This window comes from Mauremys reevesii, linkage group 11 (assembly GCF_016161935.1).
Source record: "Mauremys reevesii isolate NIE-2019 linkage group 11, ASM1616193v1, whole genome shotgun sequence".
Classification (NCBI taxonomy): Eukaryota; Metazoa; Chordata; order Testudines; family Geoemydidae; genus Mauremys; species Mauremys reevesii.
The window spans coordinates 122,844-146,785 of NC_052633.1; the positions used below are offsets into that span (position 1 = coordinate 122,844).

At 51.2% G+C, this 23,942-nt stretch overlaps 1 protein-coding gene across 2 annotated transcripts in view; it reads right to left on the bottom strand.

Moving 5' to 3' along the window:
* KMO (kynurenine 3-monooxygenase) overlaps positions 1 to 23,401 on the bottom strand; it is a 52,515-nt gene extending 29,114 nt beyond the window's left edge. Inside the window, exons 1-2 of one of the 2 annotated variants that reach the window (XM_039495315.1) lie at positions 23,328 to 23,401; positions 4,170 to 4,239 (exon numbers count right to left, since the gene is read on the bottom strand). In XM_039495315.1, coding sequence (XP_039351249.1) covers positions 4,170 to 4,188 — 19 coding nt within the window. In that variant the 5' untranslated portion in view covers positions 4,189 to 4,239; positions 23,328 to 23,401. Of the gene's footprint in view, positions 1 to 4,169; positions 4,240 to 19,542; positions 19,684 to 23,327 lie in introns of those variants that run through there. The other variant, XM_039495314.1, reaches the window with a different exon arrangement.
* Between the last annotated feature and the right edge of the window lie 541 nt (positions 23,402 to 23,942).

Here is a 23,942-nt window from a genome sequence, read left to right on the forward strand (position 1 = left end):
ATCTGTTTGAACTGTTAGTTTTTGACAGCTGCACTATTAGTGGTAAACCACCTTTCTGTGTGTTGTCGGCTTTTACAGAAGCGGATGGACGCTCCCTCCACAGCTGTGGCTGGAGCTGAGTAACATGAAACCCTGGATATAAAAACCAAGTTCTCTTTTATGCTGCATTCAGTATGTCCATTTCCTCTGCAATTCAGCTTATGCCAGCAGAGCTGAGAGCAGCCAATGAGCATCTTGCTGCCCCCAGCCCTGTGGGAACGGGCGGCCGCTCTCCTGGCCTAGCTCAGGGAGATGGGCAGCGTTGTGGAGAGTGGGCTCTGAGGCCTGCCTAGGGCAGAAGCCGTGCTGAAAGGGACCCCACAGAGAGCTGCAGAAGAGCCAGTCAAGGCAGCATTTGGAAAAAGTCCATTGGAAGAGCTTAGGAGGTGGACTGGACAATCAGGGGCGGCTCTAGGATTTGCGCTGCCCCAAGCAGGGCGGCACGCCACAGGGGGCGCTCTGGCGGTCGCTGGTCCCGCAGCTCTGGTGGACCTCCCGCAGGCGTGCCTGCAGATGCTCCACCGGAGCCGCGGGACCAGCGGACCCTCCACAGGCATGTCTGCAAGAGGTCCCCCAGAGCCACCTGCCGCCCTCCCGCGGGATGCTGCCCCAAGCGTGCACTTGGCGCGCTGGGGTCTAGAGCCGGCCCTGTGGACAATAGCTAGACAGGGACACTAGACTGCGATTGAATGCTGAGGGGAAGGAGCCACCGGCCCCATCCCAGCTGTGCAGCAAAAAGCAGCAGCATTACAGAGGCTTGGTTAGCTGTTTTTAGGGGTGGCTGATCAGCATGGATAAAGCAAGGGGAACCAAACCAAACCAGACTCACTTCCTCTTTGGTTGAATGTGCACTGGGGGATCTCGGTCTCAGAGTTTTCGGCTGTGTTGTGGCCCAGTTGAATAGGACTCATTTTCTCAGCGAAGCACGTCAAGAGCTCTCCACAGCCATCAGCGCATGGCTCCACCAGCTGAATTCTGCAGGCTGGGATGCCTGGCCACAGCACTGTGCAGAACAGCTCAGGACTGAGAGTGGGAGTCCTTGCAAAGTCTTTTACCAAAGAGGTACAGCCCTGTGCACAGTCTTTGTGCTGCTGAGGAATGGATTCAGAATGGGTTTGGCACCCCCAGCATCCCCATCCTCTGTCAGTGTCCTCCAGCGAAGCTGGTGATGTTCTCAGGCCGCGTGGGAACAGAGGGGCAATTGGGGGCCCATCAATGGTAGGGCCCATCCTGTGGTTGTGTATTTTTCCCAACATATTGGCACCTTGGCCTCGTAGCTGGGCACTTAGTTTCCAGCATGTCCTAGGACAGCATAGAGGAGTCAAAAGCTCTGGGAGGCAAATCAGCTTTACTAACTCCCCTGGACGGATGAGCCCCTGATCTTTGCCTGGATTAGGTGCTGGTTAAACATCTGTGGTGTCTTCAGTGTTCACACCCAGGCTGAAGCATGCCAGGCTGAATGTGTTTGTCCGGAGCACCCTACCTGAATCCTACGGTTTCAGGTGAGCTGGGAGACCGGATGTTAACATGTGCCTGGTGTTACTTCTGTGCAAGGTGAGGTCCCCCAGCCCATGGCGGTTCCCGCACTGTGACAGAGAGTCAGCACATTAGTTCCTCCTGGGAAGTTGGCACCATCCCACCTCCAGGTCTGCAGAGCATTAGGTTTGAGCTACGGACAGCAGGAGCAAGGGCTGTGCAAGCTTCCCCGGGTAACTGCCAAGCTGCCTCAGCCCTGGCTTGCGGCAAGTCTTGTCCACCATGAGCAGAGTGGTTCTGGAACATGCACAATGTTAACTTGGACAAAGATGGGACAAACCTAGGGTGCTTTTGCAGCCTAAGAGTGTAATCCTGCAAACATTCAGTACTGAGGGGTGGCGCTGTGAGTAGCTCCACTGGAGCCTGAAACGGCAGTTATGCTCAGTACTAAGCTTCGTGACGACGTACGACTACTCAGCTGACCTGGACTCTGGTTTAAAGGAGAAGCAGCACAGCATCAGCAGCGTGTAATGGGGTTCCATCAGACGTGATTTTTAAAGTCAACTTCAAGTTCCTGGTACAGGAGAACCCAAGCCAATAAATATCACGTGTGTTTATTTTTTTCAGTCTATTCTGAATACGTTTCGCACTATCTACTATTATAGGTGTCCATTCGCAAAAGCTATGGTGTAACCATACTCCACTTTCCTAGTTTTGTTTAATGGCTTTTAAGTAACCAGTAATCTTTGCAATTTTTTTGAAATGAACCAGGGTAGTGCATGTGTTTGCCTCTGGGGGAAGAGGGGTCCCCTTCCTCAGCAAAAATATACCTGAGCTGCTCATAACATCTCCAGGGAAGAGGGTATGCACTGTGGCACTATTTGCTGCAGCCAGGGCCCGCTCTAGGTTTTTTGCCACCCCAAGCAAAAAAAAAAAACCTCCCAGAATGCCGCCCCAAGCATGTGCTTGGTTTGCTGGTGCCTAGAGCCGGTCCTGGCTGCAACTTACCTTATGTTGCACCATCAGCTGAGACAGTACTGTCAGGAATTGCAAAAAACAAGGTTTTATCCATGTCCCTCTAATATTAGCTGGTCTTTTGCCAATCAGTTAGATGCATGTGTAGTAAGAGGAGGCCCTAAGATATAAACCTTGGTATCAGAGGCCTGGTATGAGGCCTAAGGCCTGAGCTAAAGTAATGGTCAAGACTTTGCTAACATAAAGCAAAGTTAAGCTGTGAGCCAGAGGCAGGCCCTGCTCACAGAAGCTGGCAAGGAAAGGGCTGATGCTGCAAGAAGATACGTACCTAAAAGGTACTGAACACTAGATATCAGGACATTCACATACTTGCACATTCCACACAGATAACAAACAGGCTGACCCTTCCCAATGGCAGGGGCAAAAGGTTAATATGATGAATAGAGTTGTTTTGATCGAACCAATATGTACAAGGTGAGAGGCGGCACCTTACTACGTAGAGGGGTTGTACCTTGCTGCGTAGAGGGGTGGCACCTCCATATGTCAGGAGTGATGTGTAACTTGTTTGTACCTGTGTATAAGATGCATCCCTGGGGCGGTGTCTTTGTCCGGCCGAGGGGGCAGTGGAAAGTCCCGCCACTGACTGAGCCGGGTCCATTGCCAAGAGGCACTTTCTCGTAGTATGCCCTGAATTAGGCTAAGAAACCTACAGGGAACTGCCATTGTGTCCAAGGTCGCAATAAACCTAGCCGATGTGACTTGACTCTGTGGTTATTGGGGGTTCTCGTCGGGTCTGCTGGGTCAGCTATCTGCGCAGAGCTGGGGCAGCACACAGAGGGAACACACGCACGCAGCCGAGTGATATCAACATTGGAGAGAGCAGAGCAGAGCACCACACCGGTAGCACTTCTGACAACAGCATGTTTGGGTTATAGCACATCTGTGAGCCTCTAGGAAGTGCAAAGACTTTGTCGGCTCACTGCTGTAGTTGAGAAACTGACTCAGCACTACTGGGTATTCATTCACTTGTATGAGCATATCCTCTTCTTTCCTGATGCTTTGTGTATACGAGTCTTTAGTCACTGTTACCACTAGCCTCGTCCTTAGTGAAAACTTGTTAGAGGACTTGTTACCTTTAAAAGTTAAACACACGCCCTGGTGCAATAACTTTCTCTTCCAGCATCTGTGCCTCTTGCAGCTCTTTCTCCACATAGCATTGGGAATGAGGGGAATGGAGTATTCAAACCTTGCACGACCTTCAGCCTTGACAAACCCAGAGAGTCAGCAAATAATTCTACAGAGTGAATCAATCATTCACTGCCAGTGTTCTGGTACAGCTTCTGCATCAAGATGCACATCCTGTAAGGAGCCCAATGTTCAAACTTGGATGTTCAGATCAGCCCTTACAATAGGTGCATAAAAAGAAGGGCACCTGTAAGTGCCACAGTTCTGACAGCTGGGTTCATCATGTTACCGGCACATTGGGAAAGGCGCATTGCAGAGTAAATGCTAGCGTTTCAATCACTTCTATTCAGAGCGAACCTAAGGAAATATTCTAAAGACTCATTTTCAGATTCTGTTTGTTCCACAGTCTTTGCCCATAACATTCCTTTCCCCTCCCCACCTCACCCCCTTTTATCAGATTATTAATAGTGTAATTATAGTAAATCGGGGCTCACCTTCTCTGGCTTCATACATATCAACTTGGAACCCTCTTCTTGCAAAGAAACAGACATTTAAAGCACCCACCTACAAGAGAGTTACAGAAATATGTTACAGTTATAGAACAATTTCCTTGCAGAGACTCTGAATGTGCTTTGCAATTATAAACATGCAGCATCACTGACAGGCAGCTTCTTATAGAGGAGACGGTGACAACCAACTGGTACACAGCTCAGCAGGACACAGGGCATCTTGATCATGTACCCGAGTGACCTCTTCTCCTAGGAAAGGTGCCCTAGAATCCCTAACATGCATACAGGGTAGCTAGGACTCGTGGTCAAAGTTCCCAACCAAAGCTCCCTACACACGGAGCCCTGGTCTACACTACGCGTTTAAACCGGTTTTAGGAGCGTAAAAACGATTTAACGCCACAACCGTCCACACTAGGAGGCACCTTATATCGATTTTAATGGCTCTTTAAACCGGTTTCTGTACTCCTCCCTAACGAGAGGAGTAACGCTAGTATCGATATTACCATATCGGATTAGGGTTAGTGTGGCCGCTGATCGACGGTATTGGCCTCTGGGCAGTATCCCACAGTGCACCAGTGACCGCTCTGGACAGCATTCTGAACTCGGATGCAGTGGCCAGGTAGACAGGAAAAGCCCCGCGAACTTTTGAATATTTCCTGTTTACCCAGCGTGGAGCTCTGATCAGCACGGGTGGTGATGCAGTTAATCAGTGATCGCTGTAAGGGCAGGCAAATCTGTTCTATCAGAGCTCCGTTACAGAAGACGACATTCAAAATCATTTTTTAAATATCTCCAGACAGATGCCATAGCAGGGACTCAGCGCACTGCTGCGTGACAAGCGTAACGGAAAGCCAAAGAATCAAATGGACGCCCATGGACTGGAGGACTCAAGCTATCCCACAGTTCCTGCAGTCTCTGAAAAGCATTTGCATTCTTGGCTGAGCTCCAAATGCTTCTAGGGTCAAAAACAGTGTCCGCGGTGGGTCAGGGTATAGCTCGGCAATTTACGCACCCCCCCACCCACCCCCAGAAGTGAAAGGGAAAACAATCCTCTGACTCTTTTACATGTCACCCTATCTTTAATGAATGCTGCAGATAGACGCGATGGTGCAGCACTCAACACCAACATCCTTGCTCCCCCCACGCTATGGCTGACTGATGGTACAATACGACTGGTATCCGTCCTTGTCATCAGCCTATTGGCAAAAGGGGCAGTGCAAAAGGACTGGTAACCATGATAACCAGCATCTGTTAGGTCGATCAAGGGTGCCTGGTCCTAATTTTTCATGGTAGATGGTGCAATATGGCTGATAACCATCATCGTCATAGAAACAGGGGGCTGAGCTCCATCAGCCCCCACCCTTCATGTGTAAAGAAAAGATTCAAGTGCCCCTGAACTAGCAGAGGGATGCTGGGCTCCTCTCCTACACACTCCTTACTGTCCTGTCTGGACTATCATAGCAGCTGGAGGCTGCCTTCCACTCATATCACTCATATCTAACAAATCACTGTGTCTTATTCCTGCATTCTTTATTACTTCATCACACAAGTGGGGGGACAATGCTACGGTAGCCCAGGAAGGCTGAGGGAAGAATGGAATCAACAGGTGGGGTTGTTGCAGGAGCACCCCCTGTGAATAGAATACAGCTCATAATTTCTGCAGGATCTGACACAGAGCAGCTGTGCTCTCTGGTTCTCTGATACAGTGGTTCTCTAGTACACTTGCCCATATTCTAGGCAGGACTAGGGGACTTGCCCATATTCTAGGGGACTTGCCCATATTCTAGGCAGGACTGATTCTATTTTTAGATACCAAAAAGGAGGGATTGACTCAGGGAGTCATTCCCAATTTTGGCTTTTGCGCCCCTGGCTAAGAGCAGCCAGGGGCACTTATGACAGCAGCAAATGGAACAGTGCAAAAGGACTGGTAGCCACAATCATCTTATTACCAATTTATGGTATGGTAGATGGTGCAATATGGCTGATAACCATCCCTGCTATCATGCAAAAGCAAAAGCATGCTGCTGTGTAGCGCTGCTGAATCGCCTCTGTGAGCGGCATCTAGTACACATACGGTGACAGTCACAAAAGGCTAAACAGGCTCCATGATTGCCATGCTATGGCATCTGCCAGGGCAATCCAGGGAAAAAAGGCATGAAATGCTTGTCTGCCGTTGCTTTCCCAGCGGAAGGAGTGACTGACGACATTTACCCAGAACCACCCGCGACAATGAATTTCTCAACCCGGAAATTCAAAGGGGTGGGGTGGGGGGGGAGGCTGCGGGAACTATGGGATAGCTACGGAGTAGCTACCCACAGTGCAATGCTCCAGAAATCGACGCTAGCCTCGGACCGTGGACGCACACCACCGATTTAATGTGTTTAGTGTGGCCGCGCACACTCGATTTTATAAAATCTGTTTTACAAAACCGGTTTATGCAAATTCGGAATAGTCCCGTAGTGTAGACGTACCCTAAGTTGCACTGAAATTTAGGCCTTGTCTACACTCAGTCACACACACCCCTGATTCAGCAAGCAGTGTAACTGCACCAGTGCTGACTTCTACATGTAGGCCAGGGCAAGCTGGAGTTTGCACCAATTGTCAAGCCCTTGTTTACCTACCGTGAGAGAATTTAGGGTGTTTCTCTTGTGAACTGACTCCAGGGAACCTATGACTGGCTAACTTTGCCTAGATGCACAAAGTGCTACAAAGGTAAATCTAGATCATATATCGCCCATACACCATGCTTTTGACTGTTGCTGTGACCTAAGTGTGACGGTACCTCCAATATGCTTATGAATATATATATATGCTACATATGCAATGTAACATACCTCTGTAAAGGTCATGATCTACTGAATCTATTTGTAGGCATATTTCATTTTTGTATTCGAAGTTTTGAATACTGGCTGCCTACTTGTTTGATCCTAAGTAGGGTGTAGTGAAGCAGTTGGTCGGGTTCCTGAGAAAAGACTATTCTCCGTAAGTGCCCAATCAGGAAACACGTAAGCCAGCAATGAACTTGGAGACACCAATCCACATCTGGGCTTTCCCAGGAATGTGGCTTGGCTGGTAGGAACTCAGTCATGCATGGACATGTGACTCACCCAGGTGACTCCAAAACTGCATCTTGGAGCTGGACTTTGCATAGGAGAGGGGAGGGGGTCTCCACCCACAAGAGAAAATCTATTTAAGCCTGTGGGAGACCCCTCCATTTTGTCTTCAGCTGGCTAAAGAGAGTGTCTCTCCACCTCTAAAGGTATCTGAAAGACACTGGAACAAAGAGGGGTGCGTGATTGCTGGACCCAGGCTAAAAGGAAATTAGTCTGTAAAAGGAAGCTTACGGGAACTGGTGAGATCTTATCTGTATTCAGTTTCTTACTGTATTAGCCATAGACGGGCATGTTTTATTTTATTTTACTTGGTAATTCACTTTGTTCTGTCTGTTACTACTTGGAACCATTTAACTCCTACTCTCTGTATTTAATAAAATCACTTTTTACTTATTAACCCAGAGTATGTGTTAATACCTGGATGGGCAAACAGCTGTGCATCTCTCTATCAGTGCGAACAATTTATGGAGTTTACTCTGTATAAGCTTTATATAGGGTAGAACGGATTTATTTGGGTTTAGACCCCATTGGGGGTTGGGCATCTGAGTGTTAAAGGCAGGAACACGTCTGTGAGCTGCTTTCAGGTTAAGCCTACAGCTGTGGCACGTGGTTCAGACCTGGGGCTGGGTTTGCAGCAGGCTAGTGGGTCTGGCTCAAAGCAGGAAGGGCACTGAAGTCCTAAGCTGATAGGGCAGGAGAGCAGGGGCAGACGTAGTCTTGGCAACCCCCAGGGGGTTTCTGTGATCCAACCCGTCACACTAAGAACCTCTTAATGCCAACTGGCAAAGGCATGCAGAGCGGTTACAGGAATTTCCTGCGTCTGCCATGTACATTCCTGTTCACCAAAGAATGATCTCAAGTGAAAGCTGGAGTCACACTGATTATGAATAGCATCAAGAAATGTATGTGCAGATACTGGATATGTTCTTAAAGTCTGTATCAAGGTCCTGGTCACAGCAAAGGTGAAAAACAGTTTTTCTGTCAGACAAGAGCGGTTTATCCAGCTATCAGTTTGTATGTAGACACAGCATTGTCTCCTTCACTATGAGTCTCGTATCACCAGTCTGCACTGCATGCAAATGACGGCTTGAGGGGACTTCAAGAAGAGAAACTAACAGGAAGAGAAAAACAGCAGGTGCAGGAGAGAGAGAACCCTGTCTGGAGCTGCACATTAGAGGTTTGTTCCACCGTATGTGTGAGGCAAAGAAGACACGCTGGCATCCTTCACTGAGAACGTAAAAGGCTAGTGACTTTGCTTCATGAAAAAGGGGCTCAGCCAGACTTGGTTGGAAACGCTGGAGAGGACTGTGATAAGCTTTTTTAGACAAGAGAGTAACTCGGTAGTTACGTCTAGTCTTTAAAAAGCGTGTTAGGATTTGTTTTATATGTAACCCTTTGTTTCCAGTATTCTTACTCACTATCACTTGAGTCTCTAGTCTGATAATAAATGTAGCCTTGTTGTCCACTACAAATATATCTCAGTGCCGGTGTATTAAGCGAAGTGCTGGCCCTGAGTTGAAGCTCACAAATTGGCATGTCCTGTTCCTTTGGGAACAGCAGGCCTGGTCATTCGGTGAGTGTGTGGTGGATAAGGAGCTGGACACTGCAGGAAACATGCCACGTATTCAGGCATTGGCGTGTGCCTGTCGCTACCTGTACAGAGAGTAAGGCCTGCGGAGCCCTGGAAGGCTGTGCTGTGCTGCCCGAGGCTGGTGGTTTCAGGGCACTGAGCACTTGGAAGGCACAGACAGGACTGCTTCATGCGAAAGGCAGATGGTGGAGAGGTGCCTAACAACCTGGGAAGCGTCCGCAGCTGCTGCCCTTGTTTTCCGCATTCCATCATCATTGCCCTGTGTATTTTCCACAAGGTCTGCTACAAATCCATGCCAGAAGACAACCCGGACCCTGGAGAGTCAAGGAGCAAAGATCTGGGAAACACGTCAAATCTACCTTCGTGCTACTGTTCCCCACGTATGTTATATTACAGCATTTGATTTGAAGTTCGAGGAAAATAGAGATTAACTTACAGTGGGGAGGAGACATGAATTTCATTACTGTTGTGGTTATTTCTTTCTTTGTATTACTGTCACGTAGGGGCTCTAGTCCTGAACCAGGCCACCCACTGTGCTAGGTGCTGCACCAATGCAGAACAAAGGCAGTCCCTGTCCCACGATGTGCACAAGACAAGAGACAACACATGGATACAGACAGCTTGGGGGAGCACAAGGAAACAGACAATACCATCTAACTAGACCAGGGAGACCCAGCGTGGGGGAGGAATGCACCAGCAGAGTGACTTGTGTGACGGCACGAAATGCACATTAGTGCCACTATTCTTTGGGTGGGGGGCGGGTAAATAGGAGGGGCTCAGCTAACTGGAGAGACAAGGGAAGGGGAGTGAGGGGGAGGGTCGGGGTGGAGTGAAGGGGGAGGCTATGGGGGGCAGAGGAGGTTTACACACATGCAGAGGGCAGGGCACTGCAACTCAGATAGGATGTCCCACCACGCTGTTCCCAGCTCTCCCAAGGCTTCAGCGGCGACAGGATTGGCTGGGGCTGGAACCACCTGGTGATGATATGAGAGGCTCCAGCTCCGTAGCAAATATGAGCCCTGCATGGGGGAAATACTCCCTCTGATCGGCCACCTGCCCCACTGCTGTGCCTCCTGGAGCAGAGCAACCAATCAGAGCTGCTGTAGGAAGAGTTCTCTTCTCCCCCCCTCCCCCCGGGAACCCAAAGCCGTTCTCACAGGAGGGGAGGGGGGAAGTGAAGAGCCAGCAGCTCAGGGAAGCCCCCTCCCCAAGCAATGGGGCTGGAATGTGTCTTCTGCTCCTCCCTCCATCCTCCTGCACACCACCTGGTAGGGGCAGAGGGGGACAAAGAGTCCCTGGAGCTGCCCCCATCGTCAGTCCTGAAGGGGGGAGAGGGGACTCCGCTGCAGCACAGGCTTGGGGGGTGTGAAGAACCTAGGAGAAGCACTGGGGGGTCGGGGGAGATTAATTTCTGGGCAGGCAATGGACAGACATGGGGTGAGAGTTCCTGCAGAATCCCCCTGCCAATACGTTCCTTGTCACCCCCATTCCAGGGCGGGGCCAGGGGAGTTCAGCAATCCGGGCAGAGGGGTAAAAGTTAGGCTGAAACATCTGTAACAGCTCCAAAGGGGTGGAGGTCTGTGTAAGTGTAAGCAGAGTCAGGATGAGATCTACCCTGACATCTGGTGGTACATTATGAGGAGTGGGCAAAGGAATTTTAGGAATGTGCATTTGCATTGGTAAACCCACTCCACTTAGCATAACACACAGCAGCATGGGATGGTTATTTTCACACTGTGGAATCCCCAATTTCTTTGTTATTGGGGCAGGAAGGAGAAAAAAGTGCTGTTACCTTAATTATGTGAATGAGGAACTATGAGACTGCTTCATGACAGAAATGACTCAACCTACATTAAATAGTACTTGCTAGACAAGGGACATGGGTTCCAAAACCCAGTGAAGGGAGAGAGGCTGGGGACTGGTGTGCGTACCTGATGGTATGGGCCCCTTTTGAGGGCCTGGAACACCAATTGCACATTCTCCACTGTTAAAGAGCAGAGCTAATTTTGAATCCTTTAGGAGTCTATCTGGAGGCTGCTGATCTGAATTCATGTTGGGCCAAGGTGGCACTGGGGCTCAAGTTGAAACCACTAAGAGCTGAAATCACTAAAAGAGCTAAGCTTACTGAGCTGAGATCACTGAGTGGGGGAGCCTGAAGATTGATTGCTAAGCAGCTGGCAGAGCGGAGCAGTCTGCAGCACGTTGGCGCAGCCCGTGGAACAGTGAGCAGTGTGGAGCGGTTCGCGGGGACGGCTGATGCAGTTCACAGGTTGGCTGGAGGAGCGGCACAGCTGGTGGAGTGGAGCCAGTCGTGGTGAAGGCTGCAGCAGAACTCCACGGAGAAGCGGGGCAGTCGGCCCTGGCCCACGTAAGGTGTCCTTTAACACCCTGTGTGTGCCCCCCCCCATTTCCACCCAGGCTGGGGGGGTAAAACTCTGCAGATAAACTTTTGAACTCTGGGGTGGCACTGACCAGAGACAGAGACTCTTGGGTTGTTGGACTTTGGGGTGATTGGACTTAAGACCCTAAGGGGGAAAGGACAGTGCCAAATGTACTTGGAGGTGGGTTTTTTGCTTATGGTTTGTGTATAGTCTTGTTTGTGGTGTCTCTCCAACGTGATGCCACATTGTTTCCCTCCTTTATTAAAAGGATTTTGCTACACTCGGACTCTGTGCTTGCGAGTGGGGAAGTATTGCCTCCTAGAGGCGCCCGGGGGGGCGGTAGGTAATTGTCCCAGGTCACTGGGTGGGGGCTCGAGCCGGTTTTGCATTGTGTTATTGAAACGGAACCCCTGGATACTGAACCCAGCCCTTGTTGCTGCCAACTTAGAGGGGCAGAAGGGTTACATTTTTGGGGGCTCGTCCGGGATCCCTGGGTCAGTACCCCTCGCAAGCACCTGTTGAGTGTTCCACTGTATTGGGAAACAATTGTCTTTATATTTTGAGGGAATTACTGTTTGTATAATGGCTAATATGTCGGGTTTGTTGGGCCCCAGTCCTGCAGCCCCCTAGCTCAGGGGCGGCAGCCTCAGCCAATGATTGGGCACAAGCACTGGGGCATATATTGGAAAAGATTGTGTTGGCCTATGCTATGTCAAACTCTTGTCGTAAGTTAAGGCTATTTGCTGGGGAAGAGGAGTTTGAACCCTGGTTGGAGCATACCACTGAAATGCTGCGGGAGTGGGCCGTACCTGATGTAGAAAAGCGAAGATGTCTAATAGAGAGCCTTAGTGGCCCAGCATTAGATGTACTTCGCACCCTGAAGCTCATTGACCCTGAGGTCAGTGTGAAGGACTGCCTAGAGGCCCTTGATAATACCTTTGGGAGCGTAGAGAGCCCTGAAGACAGTTACTGTAAATTCCTTGATTCCCGACAGCAAAGGGGTGAGAAAACTTCAGCCTATATACAGAGGCTGGAGAGACTGCTTCAGAGAGCTGTTATGAGGGGAGCAGTGACTGCTGAGCAGATGGATCAGACCAGACTGGCTCAAGTTGTAAGAGGGACTCGGTATCAGAACCCGATCCTACTTCATCTCCGACTAAGAGAACGGCAGGATCATCCCCCAAGTTACTCCCAGCTGATAAAGGAGGTCAGGGAAGAGGAAGAAAGGCAGGCTGCCAGCGAGTGTTGGGAAGCCCAAACATTGGAACCAGCCAGCACAACGCCACTGCAAATGGCCAGTGTACTGATGGTGAGCACCACAGAGGAACTTGCCCAACAAATGCGGGTCCTGACAGAACGGATAGCTGAGCTGCAAAGCACCGTTGACCGAGCAAAGATTTCCAGGAATAAGGAGCCTCAGACTGTGACAATGGAGAAGTCAGTATCTAGAGCCACTGTCCCATCCTGGCGAAGGGGGAAAGGACAATTCTTTTGCTATCGGTGTGGTCAGGATGGGCACAGTGCTGCTAACTGCCATAAGGAAGAGAACCCCTCCTTAGTGTATGAAAAGCTGAGGAGCAGTTGGGAGAGACCCAGTAGCTGCCAAAAGGTCTGGGGACGGAGACCACCTAGGCCTACAGGATTTGAAGATTCCCCCAGAAGAGACCGTCCAGCTGGGATCCCTGCAGGATTGATAGGGCCTCGAGCAGAGGTCATGGTGAGGATTGAAGGGGTGGAGTGTAAAGCCGTGCTTGACACTGGATCTCAAGTGACTATTATATTTCAGTCATTCTACCAACAGATGCTTAGGCACCTGCCTATACAGCCACTGACTGGCATGCTGAGTGGCCTCAGCATGGATGAATACCCCTACCAAGGGTATGTCATAGTGCACCTGGAGTTCCCAGAGGAGGTTGCTGGGGTAAGGGAAGAGGTAGACACAGCTGCCTTAATATGCCCTGACCCTAAAGGGACCTCTGATGTGTCTGTGCTGATAGGGACCAACTCCAGTCTCTTCAAGGTGCTCGCGGATTACTGCAGACGACGGGCTGGGGACCAGTACCTGAGTACCCTGATGATCCATACGCTTTGTGCTGAAGCCTATAGGAAGATTGAGAGTGCTAAAAAGGAGACATCTGAGCTACCAATTGGGGCACTGAAGTACATGGGCACAACCCCCTTAGTAGTGCCCGCAAGGACAGAGCAAGAGGTGCTTGTCATGAGTACCAGGCTGAAAGACAGTAAAGGGGCATTAGCAATGATAGAGCAGCCAGTTGAAGGAGAGCTCCCGGAAGGAGTGCTGGTCCCCAGTGGAGTCATAACCCTACCTGCTGAAGCCCAGGAAAAGGTGACTATACTGATTGCTAATGAAACAAGTCGAGATGTTGTTGTGAAGCAAGGACAAAAGATAGCAGACATCTTCGAGCCTGAATCAATTGTGAAACCCCAGTGCGAGACTCAAGTTCCGACAATAGACCCAGCAAAGTTTGACTTTGGAGATTCACCATTGTCGGAGGAGTGGAAAGATCGCCTGAGGAGGAAACTCTGTGAAAGACCCAAGGTGTTCTCACTGCATGAGTGGGATGTGCAAAAGGAGTAGAGCACAACATCAGACTACATGACTCCCGACCTTTCCGAGAGAGATCTAGGAGGCTTGCTCTCTCCAAGATGGAAGATGTGCGACAACATCTTCAAGAGCTGGCTGCGAATGGCATCATTACAGAGTCCCGCAGCTCATACGCCTCACCCATTGTGGTGGTCCGTAAAAAGAATGGGAAAATCCGGATGTGTATTGACTACCGCACCCTGAACCTCCGTACAGTGGCTGATCAGTACACAATGCCTCGAGTCCAAGATGCTTTAGACTGTTTACTGGGAAGCCAGTGGTTCTCTGTGTTGAATCTTCGGAGTGGATACTACCAGATCCCTCTGGGTGAAGAAGATAAGGAGAAGACAGCCTTCATCTGCCCATTAGGGTTTTATCAGTTCGAACGCATGCCCCAAGGGATTTCTGGAGCACCTGCCACATTTCAACGTCTTATGGAGAAAGTTGTGGGAGACATGAATTTACTGCAAGTGTTAGTTTATTTGGATGACCTGATTGTGTTTGGAAGAACTTTGGAAGAGCATGAAGAAAGACTTCTTAAAGTGCTTGATAGGTTGGAGGATTATGGTTTGAAGCTTTCAATTGACAAATGCCAGTTCTGCAGGACCTCGGTGAAGTATGTGGGCCACATCGTGTCCCAAGAGGGTGTGAGTACTGATCCTGATAAAATAGAAGCACTTACTACATGGCCACGTCCAAACAACTACAGAGAACTCAAGACTTTCCTTGGGTTTAGTGGCTACTACCGCAGATTTGTAAAAATCTATGCTACAATTGTAAAACCCCTCAATGATCTTACCAGGGGATATCAGTTCAGCAAGAACAAATCTAAGACCAGGAATAAAAGGCCTTCCGTGCAGAGACACTATGGCCCCTTCGAACCCTTTGGGCCACGGTGGAATGAGAGATGTGAAAAGGCTTTTCGAGAAATCATTACTTGCCTAACTCATGCCCCTGTCCTAGTCTTTGCTGACCCAAGCAAGCCATTTATCCTGCATACAGATGCCAGTTTGGAGGGTCTGGGAGCAGTACTGTACCAGGAGGTGGAAGGCATGCGTAAACCTGTAGCCTCTGCCAGCCGAGGACTGTCTGATAGTGAAACACGCTATCCCACCCACAAGCTGGAGTTCTTGGCCTTGAAATGGGCCATCGCTGTGAAATTTCGAGACTACTTGTATGGTGCTCAGTTCCAGGTGTGGACAGACAACAACCCACTGACTTATGTGTTAACAAGTGCTAAACTGGATGCTACAGGGCAAAGATGGGTGGCCGCTTTGGCTAGCTATGACTTCAGCATTCAATACCGATCAGGGAGAAGCAATGTAGATGCAGATGCATTGTCGAGGCGTCCACAAGCACCAGGAGTTGCTGTGATACCCACGGATGGAGTGAGAGCTATTTGCAGTGTGAGTCACCGAGAGCCGGAGGCCCATGAGAGCCTTCATGGATGCGTTGCTGAAGCTTTGGGCCTGCCCCCTGAATGCGTGCCTTCTGCTTCAGTGAACTATATTGCTTTGGACCAATCTCCCTTGCCCGTGCTCAATGCAGCTGACTGGCAGGAAGCCCAGCTGCAAGATATTGACATTCGTGATACGCTACTTGCCAAAAGGGAGGGGCGAGGCCCAGCTGCGGTTGTCCCACCTACCCCAGAGGGCAAACTACTATTGAGAGAATGGACCAAGCTAAAACTGATTCAGGGAGTGCTACACCGCGTGACCACAGACCCTCTACAAAAGCAACGGAACCAACTAGTGCTGCCAAAAGAGTACAGAGCCCTGGCCATGAGGGCCCTGCATGATGACTTTGGACATTTAGGGATGGAGAGGACCCTGGAACTTACCCGCAGTAGGTTCTATTGGCCCCGGATGGCTGAAGATGTTTGCAGGAAATGTGAGACCTGCGCTCGATGTGTTCAAAGGAAAACTCTGCCCACGAGGGCTGCATATCTGAAGAACATTACCAGCAACAAACCTCTGGAGCTGGTTTGCATTGATTTCTTGTCTTTAGAAGTGGACAAGAGGAATATTGGGAACATTCTGGTCGTGACCGACCATTATACGCGATATGCGCAGGCATACCCCACATGTGATCAGAGGGCCACCACTGTCGCTTGGGTACTTTGGGAAAAATATTTCTCAGTTTATGGATTCCCAGCCCGGATACACTCGGATCAGGGACGAGACTTTGAGAGTCACCTTCTGAAGGAGGTGCTGAGGATAGCAGGAATTAAAAAGTCGAGGACAACGCCTTATCACCCGCAGGGTGACCCTCAGCCAGAGAGGTTCAACCGAACCCTGTTAGATATGTTAGGCCAGAGCAGAAGGCAACCTGGAGCCAACATGTTGCATTTCTGGTGCACGCCTACAACGCCACCAAGAACGATGCTACGGGAGTCACCCCATATCTCTTGATGTTTGAGCGAGAACCAAGATTACCCATAGACCTGTGCTTTGGTGTATCAGAGGATGGCGATAGCTATGAAACCCATCAGCAATATGTATCCCGACTATGAGAAAAGCTGCGGGATGCTTACCACTTAGCTACATCTGCAGCTCAGAAGAATGCAGAGCATAACAAACATCGATATGATGCTAGAGTACGTCCGCAAGAGCTCCAGCCAGGGGACAGAGTCCTGCTGCAAAATTTGGGTATTGCTGGCAAACACAAGATAGCTGACAGATGGAAGGCAATACCTTACTTGGTGATGGAAAAGCTAGGAGACCTGCCGGTCTACAAGATCAAACCTGAAGAGGGTCCGGGGCAGACAAAGACCGTGCATAGAAACCTTTTGCTCCCGGTGGGGGAATTGGTAGGCAGCCCTTATGAGATGGGCCACAACAGGGCAACTGGGCAGAACGCAGGTGCTGTACCAAAGCCACCTTCCAATGTGGACAGCCGGCCTCCTGCAGCTAACCTACCCCTACTCAGCACATCTGAGAGTGAGTCTGAGGAGGAAGACACAACCATGGTGTATCCTAGGATGAAGACAAGATTGCAGTCTCGATCAGCTGAATCAAAAGAGAGCACCTCCTCTTCCACCCTAAACCCCATGGCAGAAGTATTTAGGCCCATTCCTGACACTCCTGAGCCAGTGGTGGAACCCCCGTGTAATGACTTACACAGATTATTGGACAGTGGCGACATACAGATGGAAGATGTCCCAAGCACCTTCGATCCTCCACTGTTAGAACTAGAAATGCAGGGGCCTATGCCAGTATCCGAGGGGAACTCACAGGAAACCTCCCCATCCGTCACTCAAGAGGATGTCCCCCCTACCATAGCAACAGAGATTCTCCATAGGCGAGACAGGGTAATAAGACCAGTGAAACGGCTAACTTACGATGCACCTGGGGTGATTAGTGAGGAGCCAATACATTTAGCACACAGGTTTGTGAAAGCTAAAGTGGGCTATCTGAGGCCCTTTGGAGGGGACCAGTAAGTTGGTATAGTAGGGAATGTGATTTGTCGGGACGACAAATTCTCGGCTGGGGGGAGGATGTAAGCAGAGTCAGGATGAGATCTACCCTGACATCTGGTGGTACATTATGAGGAGTGGGCAAAGGAATTTTAGGAATGTGCATTTGCATTGGTAAACCCACTCCACTTAGCATAACACACAGCAGCATGGGATGGTTATTTTCACACTGTGGAATCCCCAATTTCTTTGTTATTGGGGCAGGAAGGAGAAAAAAGTGCTGTTACCTTAATTATGTGAATGAGGAACTATGAGACTGCTTTATGACAGAAATGACTCAACCTACATTAAATAGTACTTGCTAGACAAGGGACATGGGTTCCAAAACCCAGTGAAGGGAGAGAGGCTGGGGACTGGTGTGCGTACCTGATGGTATGGGCCCCTTTTGAGGGCCTGGAACACCAATTGCACATCCTCCTCTCTCCACTGTTAAAGAGCAGAGCTAATTTTGAATCCTTTAGGAGTCTATCTGGAGGCTGCTGATCTGAATTCATGTTGGGCCAAGGTGGCACTGGGGCTCAAGTTGAAACCACTAAGAGCTGAAATCACTAAAAGAGCTAAGCTTACTGAGCTGAGATCACTGAGTGGGGGAGCCTGAAGATCGATTGCTAAGCAGCTGGCAGAGCGGAGCAGTCTGCAGCACGTTGGCGCAGCCCGTGGAACAGTGAGCAGTGTGGAGCGGTTCGCGGGGACGGCTGATGCGGTTCACAGGTTGGCTGGAGGAGCGGCACAGCTGATGGAGTGGAGCCAGTCGTGGTGAAGGCTGCAGCAGAACTCCACGGAGAAGCGGGGCAGTCGGCCCTGGCCCACGTAAGGTGTCCTTTAACACCCTGTGTGTGCCCCCCCCCATTTCCACCCAGGCTGGGGGGGTAAAACTCTGCAGATAAACTTTTGAACTCTGGGGTGGCACTGACCAGAGACAGAGACTCTTGGGTTGTTGGACTTTGGGGTGATTGGACTTAAGACCCTAAGGGGGAAAGGACAGTGCCAAATGTACTTGGAGGTGGGTTTTTTTGCTTATGGTTTGTGTATAGTCCTGTTTGTGGTGTCTCTCCAACGTGATGCCACATTGTTTCCCTCCTTTATTAAAAGGATTTTGCTACACTCGGACTCTGTGCTTGCGAGTGGGGAAGTATTGCCTCCTAGAGGCGCCCGGGGGGTGGTAGGTAATTGTCCCAGGTCACTGGGTGGGGGCTCGAGCCGGTTTTGCATTGTGTTATTGAAACGGAACCCCTGGATACTGAACCCGGCCCTTGTTGCTGCCAACTCAGAGGCGCAGAAGGGTTACATAAGGAACCAGTCGAGTCACTTATTGCTGTTGTCGTTTAAATGTTATTTAGGCAACACGCCAAATCCTGCTGACAGGGTTCTGGGTTGTATTCGGTTCGAAGTTTGTTCCCTCTGTGTGTGAAGCTGACTGGGAGCTGTGACTAGCAGTTACAGTCAGCGTTTTGCTGTGTAAAGCTTTCTGAGGAGCCAGAACGTGGCCTGAGGAGCCAGAACTGTGGCTTTTCACACCCAATCCTGGCACTTGTCTGGCCAGAGTGTTACTCGCTCACAAGCTCTGTCTGCCTAAAAGAGGCTCTTCAACAGCCTCTCACTCAGCTCCCCCGTAGAAAGGTTCGACCCAGCAAACAGCAATGCCTGTGGTGCAAAGTCCTGTCTGCACAAACACACTAGGCACTGCCCCAGCAGTAGCTCCACTGAACCCATTCTAGCTTCCAGGCTTCTTCGAAAAGAGCCGGTGCCTTAATGAAGGCAGAGGGCTAAAGAGTAGCAGTGAGGTTTAAACTCACCAGCTGAGGGGTTATTCCCTTCATTTACAAAGCAAGTTGTTAGGCACAGACAAACAAATAGAGGCAAAAGAGCTGGTTGCATTTCAAATGCTTGCAACTATCACTAGCAGCTATTCCCAACAATCACGCCCCACCCAGGGGCAGCTGCCTTGACCGGAGGAGCCCAGTTTTGTCAGTGGTAGCTGCAGCCTGCCCAATGCTTTTCACTCTGAAAGCTGGGCCTGAACTGACCAGTTACACAACCCAAACACCAATCACTTTGCTACAGCTCTTCACATTTTCAGGTCTTGCTAAGAATGACTTGCCCGGCAGTCTGTTCTCATCCCATGCCGCCATCCTGGATCCCTTCTGAGCAAACACAATCAAACCACAACAGAGATAAGGGGGAGTTTCTTACCAGACCACCTCCAACAATGGCCACTTTCCCCTTCTGAATGTCAGTGGAGTTCATGATTGCAACAATCTCACTACAGCATGGCTTTTGCAGTCTTCTGTCCCCTGAGAGACTAGTGACGCTGCTCACCCTGTTACACAGATGTGCTGCATTTGCCAGAGAGCAAATAGAGGGGAGGGGGAAGTAGGCAGTCTAGTCATGCTCTGATTCACCTTCCTTGGTTAATATTCAGGTTTTACTCCAACCTCAAACTCATAATTGGATCAGCTCTGACCATGTGACAAGGCCAGATCCAGCCAGAGGGCCCAGCTCTACTCAGGTACCCGGGGTCATTGCCTGCTTGCTGCATATGTAATCCACACGCCTTCTGGGTGTGGTGTTCTGGTCCATCTAGCTGTAGAGCAGGGGCGGGCAAACTTTTTGGCCTGAGGGCCACATCCTGTTTCCAAAATTGTATGGCAGGCCGGTTAGGGGGGAGGCTGTGCCTTCCCAAACAGCCAGGCGTGGCCTGGCCCCTGCACCCTATCCAGCCCCCCTGGGATTCCTACCCCATCCAGCTCCCCGGGGCCCCCCACCCCTGACTTCCCCCTGCCACCCCATCCCTCTCCTTCCTGACTGTCCCCCGGGACCCCTGCCCCCATTCAACCACCCCTGTTCCCTGCCCTCTGACCACCCCAACGCCTATCCACATCCCTTACCCCTGACCACCACCACCCACCCAAACTCCCCTGCCCTCTATCCAACCCCCCGCCCTGTTACCACGCTGCCTGGAGCGCCAGGTCAGGCCACTGCTCTGCAGCTGCGCTGTCCGGCTGCCCAGAGCATTGCGCCAGTGGCACAGTGAGCTGAGGCTGTGGGGGAGGAGAACAGCAGGGGAGGGGCTGGGGGTAGCCTCCCAGGCCAGGAGCTCAGGGGCTGGGCAGGAGGGTCCCACGGGCCAGATGTGGCCTGCAGGCTGTAGTTTGCCCATCTCTGCTGTAGAGGCTTATGCACGAAGCTCCAGAGGTCCCAGGTTTGATACAACCAGGGTCTATTGGTGTTACACATGCACAGTGAACAAACCTCTGGTATCCCACTCAGATACTTAACACAGAACACAAGACGTGCCGGATGTCAGCTATGGGGATAACTTGCATTGATTTGGTTGCTGACGAGTGCGCTGCAAGGTTGCAGCTGCAAAGGCATCTTTCAGACCATGAGATAATACCTCATATGCATCACAAACACTTGTCTCTGAGAAAACCTAGGGTATGCGTCTTGCCCCCAGCATCCAGGTCCGGCTTTGGGAGTGCAGGAACCTGGCAGGGGGTGCAACGCTTTCGATGCCATTGCACTTTTGCGGTGAGGCCTCATGCCTATATTGCAGAGTCCTTTCCACAAACAACACTGGGTGGGATCCACCAAGGGGCGAAAGTGCTACAATGCTGACAGCCGCAGCGCCTAACTTTTCAGCGTGTAGAAAGTCACAGGAACAACGCTGCGATCCATAAAACTGCCTTAGGCGCCAGGCTCCCTATTCAGCAAACGGGGAGGGGGAAGCGCCTTAGAATGAGATCCAGAAAAGCCAGCACACGAGGAGTGGCCGCTCCCCTCTCTCAGCGAGGGCTGCAGGGAGATGGTCTCTGCTAGCAATCGCCAAATGGGAACCCCTCTCCTTGAGGCAGGTGGCTTAGGCACCTACGCTGGGCTCTTTGCAGGGATGAGTTGATCGCCTGCCTCACTCCATACAAAACAGGGGAAAGAGCTGGTGGCGGTAGAGGCCACCTTATACCTTTCAGCCCAGTGGTTAAAGCACTCACCTGTGGTGTGGGAAACCCAGGTTCAGTTCCCCACCTCTCTGCCGGAGGAGAAGGAATTTGACCAGGGGTCTCCTACCTCTCAGGCAGCTGCTCTAAGCACTGGGCAAAGGCATGTGCTGATGGGGGCTCCCACAGCCTCCCCGCTGAAGCTGTTCTGCTGGGGTAAATAATGACAGAGCGACTGAAAGGAGCAGGGAGACTGTAAGGGGGTTGGCTCCTGCCTCTCGTGAGCACCCCCTTCCCAGGCCAATAGTGCTGCAATCACAGGTCTTTTGAGCAGGTCTTCAGCAACTCAGCCCTCCGGCCGAACCGTAGTCGCTGTCCCCCCCTTCCAGGGTACAGTCTCAGATTCTTTTCCCAGCCCTGATCTGGGGCTAGAGCTCCAAAGCTTCTTCCCAGAGGCCCTGCCTTCTTCAACAACCCAACCAGGGCCCAGCTCAGTACCCACAGCTAGTGTCCTTTCAGCAGGCCTCCCTGGGCCCAGTCTGCAAACAGACCAGCAGGGTCCATCTCTGTGTCCTTGCTGGGTCAGGCCAGGGTCTTGGCTCAGTCCCCATAGACTCAGCCTGCCCGCATAGACCTGTCCACAGGCCCTCCAACCAGCCAGGCTCCTGGTCCTCCCTCTTCAAGCTCTAGGCAAGAACTGAACTCTGCTCTGCTGCTTGCCTTTTATATGGCCCTTCTGGCCCCTGATTGGTCGCTCCAGCAGCCCCTCTGATTGGTTGCATCTCTGAAGCCATTCTAGTTTGCCTGGAAAACTTCTCCACTACTCTATTCTGGGGCAGGGTGACACAGAGCTATGAGGCCTCCAGCAGGGGTAGGGTTGCCAGGCATCCAATTTTTGACTGGAATGCCTGATTGAAAAGGGACCCTGGGGGCTCCGGTCAGCACAGCTGACTGGGCCGCTAAAAGTCCAGTTGGCCGCAGTGGGGCTGGCAGGCTCCATGCCTGGCCCTGCGCAGCTCCCAGGAATCGGCCGGCATGTCCTTCCGGCTCCTAGGCAGAGGGGTGGGTAGAGGGTCTCTGTGCGATGCTACCGTCCGCAGGCACCATCCTGATCGCCAGCTCCGCAGCTCCCATTGGTCAGGAACTGCAGGCAGAGGCCATGCGCAGAGCCCACTGGCCGCCTCTCTGCCTAAGATCCTGAGGAATGTCCTGTCCCTTCCCAGGAGCCACCTGAGGTCAGCACTGCTCAGAGCCCGAACCCCAAACCTGTTCCCATGCCCCAACCCCTTCCCCAGGTCAGAACCCACTCCTGCACTCAAAACTCCTCATCCCCAGCCCCACCCCAAAGCACACACTCTCAGCCCAGAGCCCTCACTCCCCCACAACCCAGCTCCCTGCCCCAGCCCGGAGCTCCCTCCCACACTCTGAGCCCCTTGACTCCAGCCCGGAGCCTCCTCCTGTGAGTGCAATATTTAGCATGCTTTGGAATACAATGCATTGTACTGACAAAACAGTAATTTTGCATGCAGTAAAATAAAAAAAAATCCTAATGTGTGGAACTTCTTGCCACAAGATGCTTTGGTTAATGATATACAGGATTTAAGTACTGAGCTTAAGTTATATTTACCCAAATCAGGTAAGTCTGTTTTCTAATCTGCCTGTACAGAAGTTTAAGGCCATTGTGATGGGATGTGACTTATCACTCCGGTGCCCCCTGCTGGATGTCGCAGGGAATCAGATGTGCTAGCCAGTGCACCCACTTCTGCTCCAGGGACCCACATCATTCCTAGGACCGTGGCATCCTCTTCATGACGCAACCCTCCAGCTGAGCCACACTCTGTGCTCCCCCCTTCTGGAGGAATGGCAGTCCTCTGTCCAGCCACTTCCTCAGTTGCACTAGCAAGTGAGGGTTTGGTGGGGGGGACCCGGGCCCGCCCACTACTCCAGGTCCTGCCCAGGGACACTGTAGATGGCAGCCATGTGCTCCTTCCCCTTCAACCCCTCAGTCTACTTCCCTGGGCCACTTCCCCAAAGCCCCAGCACCTTATCTGCCCTTGTCTCCGGGCCTCAGCAGTCAGCTGGGATCTCGCTCTCATTCCCCAGATCCTGCCTAACACTGCTCTGTACAAGATGCTGGCTTTCTTCCTCCTGCAAGGCAGCTAGTCCTCCCTTCTTGAGCTCCAGGGAGCAACTGCAGCTGCTCTCTTCTGCAGCCCTTCTTATATGGGTCACCCCGGCCCTGATTGGCTGCTCCTTGCAGCCCCTCTCTAATTGGCTGCCTCCTGCGCAGCCTCCCTAAGGCTCTATTAACCCCTTATGGGCCAGTGTGGGGCAGATGCCCCATCAGAGTCATGTCAGAATCATGGCCCGTGTCACCATAATAGTATCTAGATTAAGATCAAATGACTGTTGAATTGCAGTCTAGTGCAGTGTTTCCCATCCGGTGTGCCACGGCACTCTGGTGTGCCACTGGGCATGAATGGTGTGCCGCAGAATTCTGGAAAAATCACTTGTGAGGAAAAAAAATCTGATTTATTTTAATTAGTGTCAGAAGCAAATTACATTTTGTGCCGTTGCTCTGTGGGTGTACCTGCGTGAGACAGCCATTACATCACGCTACGCTCAGATGACCTTGCTCTTTGTGTGGTATCACGTAGT